Here is a 21,026-nt window from a genome sequence, read left to right on the forward strand (position 1 = left end):
GACGACGGAATTCATCGACTAATTAGAAACTGAATAGAGTTGCTGACATGTTTTGATTTGTACACGACAAAACACTACGGGTTTCCATCGCTAAATCGTTTTAGTGTGGAAATGCAATGTATGTGAGTACGATGTGAGTTTATAGTGTTAATTTATATTGACAGTCTTTGAATATCGATTTGATTGATCCAACTGCGTTGTTAGTCTATAATTACCCAGTATGATCCTAAGTAAACATTTCTTTGCGAAAGTGGAATAGACATGGTTTTTATACAAAGTCAGCCCCTCATTGTAGTAATTTGGGGTTGATTTTTGAAAAAACAGTAGGCTATGTTTGAACAGAGATCTTTAACTACGTCCATACCAAATTTCGTCAGTCATTGGTCCAGCGGTTTAGCCGTGAAAGTGCAACGACAGACTAACAGACTTTTGCATTTATAATATTAGATACTCTGATCTTTCCATGTGATTATAAAATCTCATTTCTGATAATAACTCAATGCGCGCTTAGTCTCAATGTTGAACATTTGAAAACAAAAGTTGAAAATGTTTAATGCGAAAATGAACGAGATTTCTTATCCAAAAATATTCTTCTTCGTTATCAAACGAACGAGCTAATTATATTGTATCTACACTGAGGTAAAGTTTCGACTTTATCTGTATTTAATATTGGTTTCAATATGAAGCTGCATTTCCACGGAAATGGCAAACAGACTCGGAAATGTTATTCATATAATTTTGTAATATCAATATTATTATATCGTATAAAAAAGGAATGTTGCTTAGTACGCTCATTTAAAACTTTAATTAGAAAAATTACTTTTATGAAACATTTCAATATAAATGAACAAAATGACGTCAAAGAGATATTACTTCTCAACTAGCAGTTTCTTGTGCAAAGCAATGAGCATAGACTTTGCAATTTGAAATTTTACTAAAACGTTTATTAAAGTTGTTCGTATTGTTAGTGCCTGCAAGCGTTGAGTGGTGAAACTGTCATTGAATTCCTCTAAAAGTTTAACATCCGAGTTTGTAATCTGGCGTCCTAGATGAGCGGAGAACGCTACAGATGCGATACTGTGAGTGTAGGAGTGCTTATGGCGACTATAGCCTACAAATTAATATATACACATATTTGATAGAGTTTGAGTGTATATTTGGCAACGGACTTCGTGGCTTCGTGTATTGATACATAACAGAGTGTGTCGCTAACATATGACACCGGGTAATAAGAGTTTATTCGTCGTAGCAGCCTATGGAGCTGTAGAGGCTCGTAGCTCCTACTAATCCGTAGTAAGCCAAGCTAGAATCTACAATTGGCCGAACCATGCGGTCTACATAATCGTAGCGCCTACGTCGCGTCGTCGTAGTACGGTCGCCTACGAAAACTATTCGGCAAAATCTAGTATTGGCCACATTTGTGATATGACCGCTTGTCATTTGGTCTATATTGATAGACTGTATAGTGCGTTCGGTATTTTAATCTTATTATCTCCTATTATATACACATAAACTCTATTATACAGATCTAAACTTACACACATCAAAATTCCAGTCTCTGGGGTTTCTTCATTTTCGAGGAGATATGGAATTTATATTTTAGGTGAAAGATAAACAGTTTATATTTAACACGCGTCGGTGTCTTTGAATCATGCATTTGAAAAGTTGATCCGCTTAGGTCTTTACAATTTCGCCTAATTAAAGAGCTTACAATTTCTAAAGAGGGTTTATTCCCTTTATATATATTTTTGTATATTAGAACCTAAACGTTTTCAATGGAGCAGCTTGTTTATTAGCGTCCGTCTAGCTGAAATCAGGCGTGGAGGCGCGTTGCTGTGGCAGCGGCCCTCACAATCTCCAGTATTCCTTGCCCACATACAATTTCAGAAATATTCAGTGCCCTTCAGTGCCCACATAAAATATCACAATGATATAAGCGTTTAACATCAATTTAATAAAATGCATTGGATAATTTATATTTAAAATTATTTACAGACGTAATATCTCAAGAGAGGATTTAATTTAATATCTCGCGATATCACCGTCTCATGAAATAAGTTTGAAAAAAATACAAAGAGAATTTATTGGTAAACAACTTTATTAGTTCGTTTGTGCATAACATGATCGTTGAGTAGTAAATAACTCGTATTTATTGTGTATTCGCTGGTTGGAGTTACAAACGTACTCAAAGAGAAAATGAACAAACAATTCGACTGTCGGAATCTCTTATTATATTTCATCATTACAGGTTGACGAATGTATTTTCACTCAAATGAAACTGACCAACGTTTGAATATACCTAACGCAACAAAGTTTCAATAAATACCCGTTGTCTAGTCGCCCGCCATATTGGCTGAGCCGTCGCGGTCGTAGGTTCGAATCCGCCATAAAGCATACTTTGTTCCCAACTCAGCCAGAACATTACACGTAGAATCCCCTGTCCGTAAAGACCTGTGGTTTTGAAGGCAAGTTTAAACGGCAGCCATCTGGCGGCTACTAGGAACTTTTATGAATTCAATTAAGTAGCAAGCCTTCTTGGTTGTCCTTTACTCTATTGTCTATGCTGTCCTGCTAGGCAAAGGAATCCGACATTATACTTTTTAAAGTTTCTCTGTTCAAAGCCAAATCATGTAAAAATGTGTTGCAAATAATTGTCCATTTGATCTCATGTTCACAAAATAGTAGCCAGCGCCTATTGACACTACACTGTCAAGTACTTGCAAACACAGATATATATAGATAGCTGCCATTCAAGCGTGCAGGCTCAAGTGACAAAACAGGCATAAGTATTTTTGCCATTTCTACAAAACGATGTTTAAAATTTACTAAACGGTAAACCACACTGCCACAACCACCACTACCACACTAAATAATTTTATCAAAAAGTACTATAGATTTATCGTATAATGTAGTCATAATTAATACGTTGTTTTTGGTGGCCACCGTTTTGTAAATTGAGGCAACTGTGCCCAATAGAATGTATAGAAGTCCTGCTATTTTTAACCTACTGGATACAAAAGAAGAAGTACCTGAGAACATGGGCATGGTGAGCTCAGGGTGAAGCTGAGACAGCTGCCGGGAGAGGTACAGCTGAGAGCGACAGTACGTGGTGCAGAGCAGAGCGTCCAAAGTCCCTCGCCCTTTTTCATCTGTGGACAAAAATAAAAATGCATTTATATTTTCATTAAAAAATTAAAGAAAAAACTTTTTGAGATTATTTTCTTATTATTTTTTTTAACGAGTATAAAACGGATTTTAAAATATTTTTGTCATGGCTATACCAAATAGAATGGTCAAAATTGGTGATTAAACACGCAGTGTTGCCGACTAAAGGTGTCACAACGCCTTTTATTTTCTGCTTTTTATAGCCAGACTTCTAATTAATTATAAAATAAAATGTACTTATTACATTCTTTTTATACATAATTATATTCTAGTCGACTAGACTAACGTAGACGGTGATGTAGTTTAACGGGTGCAATAATCTAAGGTTTACTTTATCCTTATAACTTAAGTAAATAAAGTACAAATTACACAGATTGAGCTAGCAAGCTTCCTTGTTATGGCATAGTAGATGGAAGTTAAACATCGAAGACCAGGCCGGATATGTAGTAAGTATCCAACTCATCAAGTTCTGTTTGATCATACATTTACCAGACTGCAAGCGTAGTTTTCTCATACTCATCCTTTAAACATTCTCAGGGCTGTAACACCGGTGGAAATTTTTTGTTTTAAGGATTTGGCTGTGATTTTACGACGACCCGCCTGCCTGACGTAGTCAATGTTTGGGAATACGGTTGCCACCTATAAGATGTTACGGCTGTTGTTATCCACACGTATTTTGTATTTTTTAAAAGGACACCATCAACCACCGTTACACTGTTGTTACTGTTTGAAAATGTATGTTGATTTATCCTGACAATGAATTTTGTTAATAATAATATTACCTACTAGTAATATTATTATTAACAAAATTCATTGTCATATGTATTTATGTTCATTTATACAGACAAATAAAGAATTTTGTTATTATCATTATTATTCTTATTTACAATCCTTATTATCATTTTATTATTAAATTCGAAATTGACCTGTCCATCTGTGAATCTGTCATTACGCGACTCTGTCATTTCGTAAATCTGTCATTATCATTGATTTAGTAAGTACTTATACTATTTCCATGGTCATTATGCAACACCTGGCACCTGGGGTTTCTGACAAATCGCAGAACGGACATTTTGCAATTCTGATATTTTTCGCCCAAACCAAATCAACTTAAACGGGATGGTTCAACTCACCTGAGTTGAACCATCACGTTGAAGTTAATTATTAATACAGATAGACAACAAAGTGATTTAAAATTCTTTTTTAGATCTATAACGATATTTTCAATAAAATTATGCACTACCTAATTTAAATAGCTCTAGTTAAATCCGCATTTTGATTAACAGATATTTCAATAAACCATCGTTGCTGTAGGGTGAAAACGTTTATGTGCACGCTTGACCGACCACACTGCGTATTGTTGTATTCAACCACTGTATGAACAATGCAACAAGTGTAAAACGAAAGTACTGGGTGTTATGGAATACTAGGCATTACTAACAGGAATATTTAGGGCACTAGTAGGTATACTAGCGCCACCATCACACACCAACATATTTCTTAGCGAAAATAATTTTGATAAAAAATATTCAGAAATCATTTCTTGTTTCTTTATTATTTTCTCAACAAGGAATACATTGCATCGTGGGTTAAGTCCACAGATGCTATCACTGTCTCTGTGTTATTTTTCTATGCGACTTCTAAGCAATAATGTTATATCAAACAAACATGGTATATGGACCTTATATTGCAACAGCTAAATCAAATGAATTATATTATTGAATCCCTTTGTCCTTTTAGTGTACTGTGTCATCGATGTGTGTACTCAAAATTGATTGCGATTCCAAATTGAATACCGATATCACAGACATCATTCCATCTAGATATCAGTTGTGAAAAAGGAATAAACCTACTGCTCTAATAGTTGGGTGTGCTAGTCTTGGAATACGAATACACAAATACAATGGAACTGTTTTAAACTTAAAATGTTGATCAAAAATACAGCTTGTTAATGCAGATAAATAAGGTTAATTTATATACACTAGTTGGAAAAATATGAAGGATATACATCTAGTGAATGCATAATCTGTGGCGGACATGGTACGTTAGGCTTTACACTGATCGGAGAGCGTCGAAGCGCATTGTATTTTATTTTTTATTGGATTTTTGAAAGACTACATACGAACTATACTCGAGTTTTATTACTAGACACCTAGGACCGTAAATGTGTGGAGTGCCCTCCAAATATTTGTACGTGCCCCGCGCTACAAATTTATATCAAACTAAGAGCAACACTTTCAAAATTACTTTGTCGAATCTGAAACGCCGATCACATCCACACTTCACCCTTTAATATTTAAAAGGGTGTTTAAGCCTAGGGCTCAATAATTAGGATAAATTAATCGAAAAGCATCAAAGGAGGGTAAGCAAATCAAATTATTCTTGAGGTCTTATGTTTTAGTCTCGTAACGTAACGTAGGTACTCTGCAACCGCACAAACTTTTATAATACCGCGAAACTGCGAAAAACACGTTTAAGCACACCTTGTTTTAGCCGTTTGGATTGACATGTAAACTTTACTGCTTTTCTCCTTTATTGTTGTTAATTTTGATTTCCGAATTTTGTTTTGATTGATGTTAATATTGTTTTTTCGAAGTTTCCATTTATGCAATTTTCTAAGTGTGGATGTATTGCAGTAAAAATAAATATTTTTATATTTATTTTTATCTCAGTGGCAGACGGCCATAAAATCAAAGCTGAATCTTCAAAAACAAGTTTATTTTTTCTTTGACCTGGGGTTTCGGGGCGTCAAAACCCCGAAACCCCGGGAGCTCTTGATGATGAGAGAGTAGGGGCATCATTCCTCTCTGTGTAAACCCTATTTTAAATTACAGTGAATCTGAGTGCTAGTCAATCAGCGCGCGTGTTAAATACACAAACGCCTGTCCAACAGGGGCCTATTTCTACGGGCCGTGTAACCCGGAAATATTGTGTTAGTCGGACGGCTCCGCATTTAGTTACTCTGTCGAACATTTGCTAGTTGTTGGGCAGTATATATCGAGTTTTAATTAAGTTTCCAGGAAGCAGTGTAAAGGTTTTCGTCCAAACATGTGCTGTAGAAAATTGATCACATTGCAATCATTTCAGTGTCCATTTAGTTAATTGCAATATAGATGATTAATTTTGCACGGTTTGTCGAACAGGGTACAGAGTTACTAAATGCAGATAGTGGAATATTCCAGACAGCAAAGTATATACCGTCTTACTACAGAAAAAAATTAAACGATATCTAAAAAACACATGATGAACACGAACTGTGACCTAAAATCCTAAAATCCTACGTAAATCTCGGTGCTTTGGTGTCTTCTATTCTATCTATTTTAGAATTATATTATAATATTATATAAGTCATTAAAAATAATAAGCAATTACCAAAATTTTGTACAAGCGATGCTGGTACAACAACAACTAAATTCTGATGAAAACGTAGGAAGTGAGCTCAAAGCGTAATCTTATATTATTGTCTGCCTCGATGTCTTTCCTTCTATTCTCTGTGGCTTTTACTTTTTCTAAAAATACAATCATTATGATGATATTTTTTATAAATTATTACTGAGGTTCGAGATGTTCCTTTAATAAAGGACGTTTCAATTTTTATGAATACCTTCATTTCTTTTAATTAGGAAGGAAACTGAAAAATTCTTTGATAAAAAAAACAAAGATTCTTAATATTTAATTACGTAAAATGTGAACCAAACTGGTTATTAAATATTTATGAAAGTCCATAATTTAATTATTATGAAATAAAAACAAAAGATATTTTTTTAAAAACGGTACGTCAATTTTAATGAAAAAAATTACAATAGAAGGGTATTTTTACTTATTTTTTAAATTGATTTCATCACAGACACGTCTTGTGACAGACTTGACAGATTGTTTGATTTCAAGCGCTTATCCAAGTTTCGGAGATACAAGTTACGTGCGGTTTCCCCAAAATAATGCCCGAGACGAAGCCAGCTGGTAATTTGATTACAACGGAGTTTGGAAGTTCCGCTACGATTGTCTACGAGACTACGACGCTACGGCGTAGCCACGAGTTCCTGTGGTAGCTAAGTATATTCCGTGGAGCTTCTTGAGCTTACACATAGCCTAAGTATGAGGCCACAAATTCAAGCATGTTGTGGAATTCCAATATAGACCAAATCACTTTTACCCTCGAAAAAGGTTCGAGCGTTATAAATTTAAGGTGCGTTTTTATCAGAAAAAGAATAACTTATTTTTTCAGAAAATGGAGTAGATGGCGGGAAGCCCTCAACAAATTTATAAAAAAATGGTCAGACTTTGCCATAAATCAAATGTGTGGAAAAATAAGGGGGGAGACCTTTGCCCAGCAGTTGGACATGTTATCAAAAGGTTAGAATGATTTCAAACGTTATAGTTGTTGAAATGTATCAATCGCTATATTTGTCGTCGAAAAAAGATTAACACACTAGTCCCGGGTGTTAACACACTAGGTATGAAAAGTATCCTGTCTGCTATTCCAGGTGTAGTAAATTTTATCGAAATCCGTCCAGTTCATTTTGCGTCATTGAATAACAAACATCTTCATATACCCTGCTGATGGTGAATGTGGTTTGCTTATTTACAAAGATACTGCAAAAAAATGTTTAAAGGATAATATTTTTTAGATAGTGAATATTTAAATAAATAAAAAATATTAGGACAAATCACACAGAATGAGCTAGCCCCAAAGTAAGTTCGAGACTTGTGTTACAGGATACTAACTCAACGATACTATACTTTATAACAAATACATATATATAGAAAAACATCCAAGACCCGGACCAATCCGAAAAAGATCATGATAATAATAATGAAAGAGATGCTTATAAAATAAATATACTTATTTCAATTTTACGATCTCGACATGAATAGTTTTCGAGCAGCAGATTACAGCTTTGCCCGCGGAACGTCCAAAATATTGTTATACGAATTGGAGTGTGGTTGAATATTTTTTACGGCCGAATGGAAAGGACGATTTTATAGAGCACTCCCCCATTTGTAAACTGTATGAAAATAAAAAATTCTCTTTATTCGGCGCATGTAAACGGACTATCACGAGGTCGGCTTTACAAAGGTTTTACGAGCGGCGACCGGTGCACACTCAGCCGGATTTTTTCATAAAGCCAGCCATATTGATTTGAATCACACGGTAAAATATACCGGAAAATAAGGGTCATAGGCGATTTGCACTGTAGTGCAAGTATTAAAGAGTTTTATGATGATTTAAAAATAAAGCTGTCTATGTCCTTATCAAATATGTGACAAGATGAATGTGATAGATATATTATGTCTATTGCACATATCTGATCCGTGCTATTCTTTCACTGAGAAACGAGAAAACAGAATCTCGAGTTTTCATTTATTGATTATGACAAAAACTATGTTAATCTGACTATACAATTAAGTTCAGTGACATGTGGCGAAGGCGAAACAAATAAAAAAACGGGTTGCACTTCGGGAGTGCCGGCAAAGTGATAACTTGAATATTAACGTTGTGGATTTTTGACATCTTACGATTTATCGATCAGCGTCATCAAAAAAATGACAGGGTAAAAAATGTTAAACACATGAGTGTTTAACATTTTTTACCCATCACAAAAAGTGCACAAATAAATATATCTCTCACTTTGAATATTATGATCCTCCAACATATCACAGTAAGGTGTCAAACGCACGGCGACCACGTCCCCCATCTACAGCAATCTAATATCTTGACCACAACCTTAATATGTCTAAACCAAAGGAAATAGGGGAGAATAGGCGAATAGTCGTATCGCAATGCCAATGCTAAATATAGCTCTCCCTCACACACATCTGAACGTGACTCGATTGAATTGACGACCCAAAGCGATTTAAAAAATAACCTCAGTTATAATACTAAACAATGTCTAAAGTTAAATAGGTACTTGTTTGTAGGTACTTGTTTAATATGTCTCGTTGTTTAAAACACCGACGTTCTTCGCCCAAACCTAACCCTTAAAATGCGTGCTTATATAACATTTTTTAGTTGTCGGTATCTTTTCATTGCGGGCGAATAATTAAATTAGCTTGCTAAACAGATTATTACAGTGTACAACAAAATCGCACCTTGTCCGATGAATTACTTTTATCACACGATTTTTACTTATTGCAAACATCGAACAATAAAAGGTCAAACCGCGAGTCTACCTGGTGTTCTGTTCTAGGGCGGGAACCAAACTGTCAAACCGCCTATCCATACTTCCATACTATAGTTATTATCATCATATCGAGTGTGTGCTAAAACTGGTGTCAGATTTTATTCAAGTCGCCTAAAGGCACCTGACATGACTTTTACGACCGCTATCTAGTGGCAGGTAGTCGCTTACACACTAGTGAACTAAACTGCCCACCAGTGTGCAGGTTTCCTCACGATGTACTACTTATGTTATAAAATTAAAAAAAAAATCTTTTTATTTGTAATCATAAACGACACAACAAAAATTTCATTTAAAACGTCCCGTTTTTGGCACAGAGACAGACAACACGTTTTGGATCATTTATTATTACGGTTTTACCCGAGCGAAGCCGTGATGGACCGCTAGTGCTTAATAAATGTATAATAAGGAATAGCTTTCAATAGCCCTAGTACTTGTGCGTACATGGCGCTCTTAACTATTGTTAATTGATGAAATATAAATTAGGCGTAGGAGTATATCCATGTACTCAATTATTAATTACATTCGCATCGCACATTACCTTGCTAATACATATAGCACGCATACATTATAGTTACAGAATCTATGTAGGTACGTACAATACAAATTCAATATGCCTAAAAGGTTTCAGGTATAATAATAATTCAAGTAATATTATATGTGTGAAATTAAGTTTATTTGTTACCACTTCACATTTTGTCACAACCAATTTTCTTGCAACTTCGCATACTTATAGTTACTAGTACGGAAAAGGACAGAGGCTACTTTTCAACCCAGTAATAAATACTAATCCCGTGGGAAATACTCACTGGCGAAGTCTCGGACAAAAGCTAGAAAACTTACATTCGGAGAGGTAAGTAATTTTTTGTGTTTTTAAAGTTGTTTTCATTTTAAATATGACATGAAGATATATTTAAAAAGCAATTTGCGTATATATAATAATGTTCGCGTCAATTTGAAAATAGGTTATTACCTAGCTGAACACATATCTACCTATAATTAAGGAAGATTGAAAAAAATGGCCACAAATTTAGGCAAATCTGTCATTGGCCAATATATGGTGACGAAGGACAAAATATTGTCTTAATTATATTTTTATAATAGATACTTTTTCGTATTTACGTGACTAAGTTTGATATGAGTATTAAATACTTAACAAAAATAAAATTAATTTGTCGGCGTAACAAGTGGAGGAGGCAGGCAAACTTGTTGAACATGAGGGCGTGACTGCGGCGGTGTGAGGAGGGCCCCACCCGCACACAGGCGCAGGCGGGGAGGCCGGGATGCACCGCCACTGCAGGTGCAGGTGTGCGCCCACCCGGCCCCGGCGGCTATAAAACCCGAGTGCGCTCTTCCCATCCACAGTCGCTGGCGGCAAGGCGCGGCGATCGCGCGCCATGCCATGAGCCTCCCGGGAAATTCCTCCAACTTTTCAATGTTTGAAACTTTCCCCGACGCTAATTCGAGCGACGCTGAAAATGGAACCAACGCCACCGTATTCGACTATGTCACCGAACATGTCGTCCACGCTTTGTCCATTTACTACACACCGCTCCTCGTCACCCTCGGCTCCATCGGCAACCTGCTTTCCGTGTTCGTCTTCTTCACCAGCAAACTCCGCCATCAATCGACTAGCCAATACTTATCTGCGCTGGCCATATCCGATACAATTTTTCTACTTCAACTTCTGCCGCCTTGGCTGAACACATTGATGATAACGGATATATTTATTAGTGAAGGATTTTGTCAAGTCTTCACATACATATCGTACGTGACATGCTACGTCAGTTCCTGGCTGGTGGTCTCCTTCACAGTGGAGAGATTCGTCGCCGTGCTGTATCCTCTGCGAAGAAATATAATATGCACAGTAGCTCGAGCGAGACATATAATAATCTCGATAGCGGTGACGGCGGTGCTGTTAGCGACGCCCGTGCTGAGATTTGCGGTGCCGATAAATGCTAACTGCGATATAGATGAAGAATATATAGACTCCGCGATGATATTCAATTGGGCGGACACTGTCGTGTCTTTTACGATACCATTGACGATAATAATGGTTTTGAACGCGTGGATAATGTCGGGGGTGTGGAAGTTGGAGCGAGCTCGGCAACACATGGGAGGAGACGAGAGAGGCATGGGGCGCGCGCGACCAGCTCGTCTGTTCGGGTGTCCACGCTCGCAGCAGCGCATCACCAGGATGCTGCTCATCGTGTCCACCGTCTTCGTGGTCCTCAACCTGCCCGCCTACACCATGCGCATCATCGTCTACACCAACCAGAAAGTAAGTTATATTGTATGCAATCTTGTTTTTTTTTCAGTTGTTTGCTGGCTGCGATATCGTTTTCAGTGATTCGTTTTCTACGCCTGCAGAATGTCAAGCGTTGCGCGGCGATGTGGAGCTATTTAATTAATGTATTATTATTATTCAAGAACATATTAATTATAAAATGTTCTGTATAAGTAGCCTATTTATGTTTATTGTTGTAATCAAAATGTTATAAAGTAATGCATGTTTAAAATATTTCAAGTAATATTGTATGTAATTGCTTATTGTAACAATATTCATTAAATAAAATATTATTTAAGAAATGACTTTTTTTGCGAATGTATTATTTATGTTGTGCCTTCAATGTATGTAATTTTGTTTATATATTACTCGGAGATTTTTTTACCCATTTTGACCACACAATAATATTTTATATCATACAAAAAAACTGTATAAAAATATATGACGCCATTATAAAAAATATATTTCGATATCATAATTTAGAAAAAATAATTTGTGGTTTTCGTATATCAAATTCAACGGTATATTAAATATGTATTTCATATATAATTAAAAAATGATAACGTAATGAGGGTATGGGTCACTCACTAGAGGTTCCGCAAGCCCATAGCAGATTTGGCAGTAGCCGACGGCCGGGATTATGTGGTATCAACTCGAATTAATGTACTTCTCCTGACCCTCCGATAAATTCTTGACATTCTTATGATCCTGATTGTAAATTGTACAACCCTTTGGAAATTGATATTTTTGGCTCATAATGTCACGTACGCGTCGTAGCTGCTGCGGCTGCGAGTACATTAGATGATGCGATGCGAAGCTATGCGTATAAAAAATACTAGCTGCGACACGGAGATTCGCTTCCTTTAAAAATACACTATTGTGTTACTCCAGGTTACCCGTGTTTCGAATTTAATCGAAATCCGCCCGTGATTAGTAACAAATAAACTATTGTTACTATATAAAAATATTAGTAGGATTACGGCGCCAATACGCGACATAATATGGCATAAGAAATACGTCTTACGTTGCATTTGTAACTCAGTTAGGACGCTGTACGTATATGTACCCAATAAAATATTAAAAGAGGTTGTTATTTCGACCGAAACGATGCAAAAATACTCTTTCCTTTTATTGACAAAAAATATATTATTAAAGTTTGATGTCAAGAAAGACAACTACTTCATCATATTTTCTTTATCGTTATAAACTTCGCTGGCGTTATTGGTTTTCTAGTGCTTATATAGTTTTTTAATTAAAAGTGAATAAAAATTTTATAAAATTATGGTTTAATACCTAAATTCCGATGCGAGCCAAGAAAATCGAAGATTACAAAATCTTTGGGTTTGCTACTCAAACAGACAATTATAATATAAATCAAGCGATTGGTTATGTAAACAGTTGCCGACGGCTGATTCGATAAAATAATTTAATTAAAGACTTTCTTAGCTCATCTAGCAAGATATCAAATACAAGAATTTGAACCGTCTAAACTTGCGTTCTGATGTTGAACGATAAACGGCAGTTTCGGCGGCAAACCGATCAATCCTGACAAATATTTAACAGAAAACAACAACCGAAATAATTGGGTCTTTACAATAATTGAGAGACCATAAAATCTTTGGTAGTTTGACATTGAAACTTTGTCAATTGTGCGCTGGGACCTTAGTTAGGGTACCCATACAATTTCACAAGTTGAGAAACAGGAGCAAACGCGTTAGTACATATTTCGTGTAAAATAGGCATGATAAAGTTCGCGGCTGAGCTGTTTCGCATTATTTATGATGCTATGAACATATATGAACTTGCTGCGCCCCCGAGATTTCGCTCTTGTAAGAATTTCGGTACAATAGTATCGACACAAAATATCTCATGCTACCTGTATAACGAATTTTTCAATGGCTTATCTAATTTTGTGGTCAAGAACAAAAAAAAAATACAATATACATCCAAAGCAAAATATTCTCATTATAGAATTCTTTTTTTTTTTCATATTTGAGGGAAAACTCTTTTCGTGTTAAAATTTTCATCTTCGAAAACTGAAAAGTTCACTATTCACTCACGCATGGAAATCGGTTTATACGCTCACGCCATAAGCATGCAATATGTATAGCTAATATTTTAAACAGTAGTATGACATATTTGATGAACGGAGGCATGCTATTATCGTTGGCAATTAATATGTTCATCTGTTAATTTCTACTAGTAGGACAGAATTGATATTTTTCTAACTATACGGACAGGAGTTACATAGCTACGCGGCACAGTCGTAGGCAGCTACGACTCGTAGCGGCCGAGCCGGACCGTAGCACTAAATCTGGCCCAATCGCGACGCACTTAACCCGAGATCGGAAAAAGCTATTTATTTTATTTTATAAAATTAGGAACATTACGGATTAACGATTAAAAATTGCGACTACTTTTTCTAATCTTCGAAAGGATTACAGATAATCTTGAATCAAAATAATATTAAAAAATAAAAATTAAGATATAATTGGACTTAGTCGGGATTAATCTTCACATATTACTTGACTATTTTCATGTGGGTTTAATTTAATTAATTGACAAAATTAAAGTACATTTTGAGATTATAATTTTGATATTTTAACAACGAGTAACAAAGCCACTAATTTGTGTAAGGTTAAAGATGCTAATTAATTTGAGACGCGCTAAAAGCAATTATTCTCTATTATTCATATAAAATACTTACACATATTTCAGAAAATCAACAATTACCTTGGTTTTGGTATCGCATTACTTAAACCATATATGCTCGCAATATTATTTGTTAAGAATAAACGTTGTTAAGAATGTCGCAAATAACTTACGTACAAACAGCGATAATTTCGATGACGAAATAGTGAATTAATAGTGATTTCTCGCACGATCTGAAAGAATACTAGTGATTTCTGACACGATCTGAAAGAATACATTTATGGAACCACTAGCTCCAAGGCTCCGCTTTCGTAGGGTTACATATAGTACCCAAAGTTACTTACAGATCATATTCTACTCGTCTACAAAATTTCATCAAAGCGGTCCAGTAGATATTGGATTGAGTAACAAACATCTTTATGTCCTCACTTATGTGAGCATTTAAATGGGAATATATTTATTATTTAGATTGGTCCCGCGGAATGGAGTTCTTATAGTTTGAGCTGTTGTGCTCTCAGCGGGATTTCAATTAACATAAAATTAATTGGGGGATTACATTTCAAAATATAAAAACCGCTTTTATCTGGGCGGCCGCAATATAGACTTCATATTCCGGATAAAAAGCCTGGCTAGATAGGATTCGAATGGATTTTTTATTCGTACTTTTTAAATCCCATCGTATCGCTAAAATATGTATTGGAAGCGTATTCGTCAAACAAAAACTAAAAGGGAGGATTTTAATTTACAAACCTATTAAAGCTTCGGTGAAAGCGATCTGTAAAGCACTCGTTCGCTTTTAACATAGCGATGCGTAATAGAGGTTCAATCATGAGAAAAATAACAAATATTGCATATTTTTAGAAAACGGTGAGGAAATTTAATATCCTGTTATACAGTTCGTCGAGGCCAATTTCGGGGAAAGGGGTCCGAGGCTTCCGCTTTCCGGCACGAGTTGGTTTGTAAAAAGAAGTCTCATTACAACCAACAATCGTAATACATTTACAACTCAAATTGGAAACTTTTTTCAAATGTCGAAAATTTACTTTTGTATGGAACTTGTATGATAGTTATGTCGAAGTAACGTCAGTACTCTAGAGTCAAAAGTCAATTCTATGATTACAAATTGTTAACAAAAAGTGACATTTAAAAATCGATCACTACAATTATTTTTACAATATGAAAATATACTTGCACAATTGTGATACTATATGTGGTAATGTCATAATTAATACGAAGTTAAAAAGTACAAGAATTTCAGAAAATCACACATGAAAATTAAAAAATAAAATAAAAATATCTCAAATGTATCGTGGCTAAAAAAAATAGAAGCACATTTTTAAATTTAATTCGTGTTTAAAAATACATTAAGATGTCTATATAAAAAAACTATTTGGGGCCTATATGCCACAGAGATACACCGATTCATCACGCTTTAAAACATCCTCTATCAACTGCTGGATTTGACTCGACAAACGGCCAAGTCGTATTGAATGTGACGTTTTTAGCAGAGTACGGTTTGAAAGAAGGTACCTACGACGACGAAGAGGGTAGCCACCTGTTGCGGGTAAAACCAGCCCGTGCTGACGTAACTTAGCATACCACCCTGCTACTCGGAATTAAGTATTTATGTTTAAGTACATAAATACCATTTTCCAACATAAATGTGCAAGTAATTTGTATGTTTGCCCAACCAAACTAGGTAAATGTTGGCATCGGTGTAGTTTAGTTTAAAAATTTGAAATGTCACAATATAAATAAGTACCTATATTAACCCGTTCAGAGTTCCCAATAAGTATTTTATACCGTTCAGAGTTCCCAATAAGTATTTTACTCCGCTCAGAGTTTGCAATAAGTATTTCATCCCGTTCAGGGTTCCTAATAAGTATTTTACACGTTCAGAGTTCTTAATGAGTATTTTATCATGTTCAGAGTTCCCAATAAGTATTTTATCCCATTCCTCATTTATATATTATTATATACATATTATATTCCTTTATTCCCTTAATGTGAAAATGTATTATTCTCTATACAATCTCTGATTGAGTCATTTAAGTACAATATTGCAATGAAACTTAAAATTAAAAATAATACTGGGATTATTCGTGTGGTGTATAAAAAACCACTTAGAATTAAGTGAAAAGATGGTAAAAATCAAAAGAGAAGTACACGATAGCCAAACACTCAATAAACATCGTAAAATTATAACGATATTACATTAAACGAATTGACTTCTCTTTGTTGAAGGAGGCTATTCACAGTCTCTCACGAAATTGGCTTGATCAGACCGAATTAATTTATCAAAGTAACATTTCGTAGAAATTCAAAATTATTATACGTTGTAAAGCTTCCCCCTTTTGAGGGTTGATATTTATCGGAAAAAAAATCTAGTACATATAAAAAGTAGTTGTTTCGTAAAGCTATGATAGAAATAAAGCTAATTAATTTTTGGATTTAATTTCATAATTAAATCCAAAAATCTTTTTCAATTTTCAATTCAAGTAAAGAAAGTCTTGGTGGCAGGCAACACTGGTTTATCAACCAATCTTGACATTCCTATTTAGTATTGCAATGGCAAAAAATGTAGTTAATTAAAAATACGTTTAATTCACTTTTTTGACAGACACGAAATATCAGGCCTACGTCGAATTTTAGTGTAATAAAGTTTTTACGGAACCCTAAAAAACTGGGTGATCAACTCCAAATCATTTCATTTAGTTTGTCAATTTAGAATAAATAAGAATAGCACCATGAAGAAGAATGTTAGTATACAAAATATAAATAACTGATTACATATTCCCCTTAAGATCGATTGCTTAAATGGGGTAGGCAATACGATATTCACATACCTGAGATACAAGCCTATTTATCAAATGTGTCACTTAGGTAATAACAATTCATAATTTACAACAAATTATTCTTACTACCTGTTTTTTAATTAAGTAATATTATAATCTACACGCATCAGGTTGAATATGAAGAGATTAATCTTAGTTACCAAAAGTTTGTATATTTGAATGTCTATTACTACATCACGCTGAAAGGTTTGAACGGAATTAGCTAAATTCAGATACGGGGTATTTGGCCAATAGCAACGCACTAAATTTTCAATATATTTGGCGTATTGAAAAGTACATGATCTGAAAGGGAAACTATGGAAAAATCTTGTAAATTGCGCAAATACGCAATATCTACGATTGAGCTTTTAATGTTCGTATAACGTATATTTTAATATTTAGGATAATCAAATTATATCATGATATAATTAATTTGGTGCTTGTCATGCTTAATTGCTACTGTTGTTACAAAGGCGGAGAAGAGCTATCGAATTTAATTGAAATTTAGTCGTTAATGTCTGTCGAACCGCTTTCCCTTTGTGCATTCCATCATTATTGCTCATGTGTCAATATTAATTGTGTATTAGCACACTACAAACGACGGGGAAATATTACTATCGATGTTAACGAGTTTCGCAAAGGATGTCGGGAATAATTGTTACGTATAAAATTTTTTGCCAGAGCGGCACACCATTGTATCCCATCCAAAGACACGTCAAAAAATAACCCAGTTTATTATATATAGCCGCAAGTCCGGGCGCAAATCCATCTATTCAATTCAGATTTACGCCGGACTGTTTGGGAATAAACTGACAAAATTGACCCATCTCTGTCCATCTGTCCACGCGTCGGCCGGCGCGGCGGATCAACCCATCCTAATATATTCAACAAGAGAGGAGCACGTCTTTCATACATGTCAATACTAAATTGATGACGCGTTTTTATTGTCGTATACATACATATATACATCAGTGGACAAATTAAGTTTTAATAACGCTTTTGAATGATAAACATGTACTTTTTTTATCTTATAAAAATGTATTAACACACAGTGACCGAAACTACGAGGTCACAGTCGTAAACCAATGGGAGCTCACATAAAGTTCGTGTGAAGGTGCTAAAATACCTACATAGTAGGCTTTCTGGCTCCTTACGACCATGTTTGTTTTGTTACTTTTGGAAGAACTTGCTTGTCACGAAGTCATTAATGTTTACGGTCAATTTCATACAATATATGATTTAGTATTTATTACTTTTATGAATGTTATTTTAATAAGGATAAAAAAAAATAGCTTTGTTATTGTCCGTGGCAATCCCGAGAAGGCAATTTACTGCGATGTGACAGTAGCGCAATATCTAGAACCACAATTTTCACGATCTCCACGAGTCTAGCCATGCAGTATTTAGATGACGTGACCCACTTTACTTGGAATAGAATGCCAGTGAAGCCTGTTCGTAGCAAGAAATCGGAAATGTTTATATAACTTATACAGCTTGTGGTAAAATTTACGATTTTCGATCCATTCATAATAACAAGCCAAGTCATATAAAATATTTCGGAGGAAGAGTAATAAAATTGTCCTTCATCCTGTCTCAAACAACAGGAAGTGGTCTAAACCATATCGATAATGAATTTATAGCCAGTTAATTATCGAATAGCCAATGATAATAAATAATGGAAGGCTTTGTTTCCGAGGTATAAAGCTAAGAGTCAAATTGATCACGGATATTAAAATAAATGTATTGATGAAAATGGAAATGAGCGTCGCGAATTTTCACATTTTGCGGGTTTGTCGGCAAATTCTGTGTGGATCCCTATTCGTGGCTACTTTCACGGCACAAATTGACGCCATGGCAACATTTTTGTGTTATAATGTTGTCTGTATATATGTCTATTTACATTTTTGTGTTGCGTCTTTTATCTGCGAAATAAAGCTATTCTAATAGGGTTTTATTAGGATAGAAGAACACGAAGGATTTAGGCGTCAAAACAATTCAGTTAAAATATCCTTACATTTTTAAAGGTCTGGGCATATTTATCCTATGAATTTGACATACATGGTAGTAGGGAGGTACAGAGAAATGACGCGACGACATGCAGCGACGGTTGAGCCGCGTGGGTGGCGATATGCCCGAAACAGATATTTGTGGAGAATGAAAAGCGAGGGAAGCTTAGAAAACGACATTAGGTAAAACAAATGACAAAAATAAAGAACATGTCCGGGTGGGGCCACAGCTGTGACATTATCTGTCAATGTGGTGCCTCTCCCCAGATAATGGCACATGGGAACCAAGCACACTGAAATAACTGTATAACAGCATAGATGTAAGTTTAAGAAGAATAAAAAGCATTATTTACATGCTATTGTTTGTTCTCAGAACACAGGCTACAGCGGGCGCTGGCATGCGCTGCAGCAAGTAGCCATGATGTCGTTCCACACCAATTTTGGCATCAACTTCATACTGTACTGCATGAGCGGCCAGAACTTCAGGCGCGCTCTGCGACAAGCCATCCCGTATCTAAGGAGGCGGCCCCAACGAGGAGTCGCCGTCAGGAGGACAGAATCGTGCCACCCAGCTCGCGCCAGCAGCGTCTCGAGTAAGTTCCTAGGCTAAGTTTGCAGTTGTTTTATGATCGTGTCTGCCATCTGCCATAGGCCGGGAGCTTATGGATCAGCCGAAATGATGGGCGCCATGGACGGTGTGATTCCCTTTCTTATCTTTTTGCAGCAATATTTATAGCGCAAAGAAGTATGGTTTCTCCTGAGATGACAATTTACAGATTACAAAAAGGCGTCTTCAAACATCGACATTCTGTTCTATTATAAACTACTTACTTGTCAATGATAGCAATTGTAACAGTACTTACGATCCTGCAACTACACTTCTGTGACACGATATTTTGGACACGTGTTTAAAAAGGATTATTCTCGATATTCTTTTCCTTCTTCGCAAAGGCTTTTATAAAACGTGACACACATGAGCGGTCGTGAGATTGCGGTAACCCCTTTTATTACATTAATATTTGAAAGGGTATTTCGTGTAAAATGACATTTGAGGTGCTACACTGGATGACATAAGCAAATCAATAATTTCTTTCAGCGTGCGTCCCTTTGTCGGCGTTCAAAGCATTTTTATTTGAATAAGAAATATTACTTACTGACGTCAATATTTATTTATTTAACTGTTTAGCACCGTCTCCAAAGTGCAAATGGAGAAGAAGCGACACCTCATCACTAATTTAGGCTTATGAATCAACATTTAAAACAAATAAAAAAAATAAACTAAGAAGCTAAAAGTGAAACCGTTTGGCGATCATCTAAAACGGCTTAGAGACTAGATTGCGCTCGTGGTGGCAGATGGCCGTGATATCATTTGTCAATGCAATAACATTATCTTGTTTTCATAATGGCGGGTCTCGGATTAACACGCCGCTATTGATGTCGCGGCGATAACGCTCGCATTTGGGAAAATTTGCTCACGTTTCTATTGCTTTTTAAACTTGTACGGTTATAAATAAACAAAGTGTTGTTATTATAAAATAGTATTATTATCGTTATAATGATAATGTTTAACTGATACTGTCAACATAATTATTATCATTTAAGTTTTTAATTTTCCGGACTCTTAAAAATACTAGTTAACAGAGGTAATGTGTCCCGACATTTCGGCGTGGGTTGCATCGGTCAAGGTTAACGGAAAGTAGATCTACGGAAAGCTGATCCATGATTTGTCTATTAAATAACATTACAGGCCTGGTGCAGATAGATACGATTGTGATGTTGAACCCTTGAGTGACAATAGAAACGAAAATTTATGTAATTTGCATTAGACATCTAAGTGCAAATATACCATACTAGATTCGCCTCTTATTGAAATGTATTAACTTTTTAGAGTTCTAATATAAAT

General features: G+C 35.5%; 2 protein-coding genes across 8 annotated transcripts in view; one reads left to right on the forward strand and one right to left on the reverse strand.

Annotated features, from left to right (window-relative positions):
* Positions 1 to 21,026, reverse strand: part of fry (furry) — a 152,900-nt gene that overhangs the window by 59,213 nt on the left and 72,661 nt on the right. For all 7 annotated transcript variants that reach the window (XM_053768631.2, XM_053768628.2, XM_053768629.2 and 4 more), the window contains one exon: positions 3,030 to 3,149. In XM_053768631.2, coding sequence (XP_053624606.1) covers positions 3,030 to 3,149 — 120 coding nt within the window. The remainder of the gene's footprint in view (positions 1 to 3,029; positions 3,150 to 21,026) is intronic.
* The window catches only part of CNMaR (CNMamide Receptor), a 30,172-nt gene continuing 19,782 nt past the window's right edge, over positions 10,637 to 21,026 (forward strand). Inside the window, exons 1-2 of the mRNA XM_053768636.1 lie at positions 10,637 to 11,625; positions 19,497 to 19,716. Of these exons, the coding sequence (XP_053624611.1) occupies positions 10,747 to 11,625; positions 19,497 to 19,716 (1,099 nt within the window). The 5' untranslated portion in view covers positions 10,637 to 10,746. The remainder of the gene's footprint in view (positions 11,626 to 19,496; positions 19,717 to 21,026) is intronic.

The sequence above is a fragment of the Plodia interpunctella genome, chromosome Z (genome assembly GCF_027563975.2).
Source record: "Plodia interpunctella isolate USDA-ARS_2022_Savannah chromosome Z, ilPloInte3.2, whole genome shotgun sequence".
Taxonomy (NCBI): Eukaryota; Metazoa; Arthropoda; class Insecta; order Lepidoptera; family Pyralidae; genus Plodia; species Plodia interpunctella.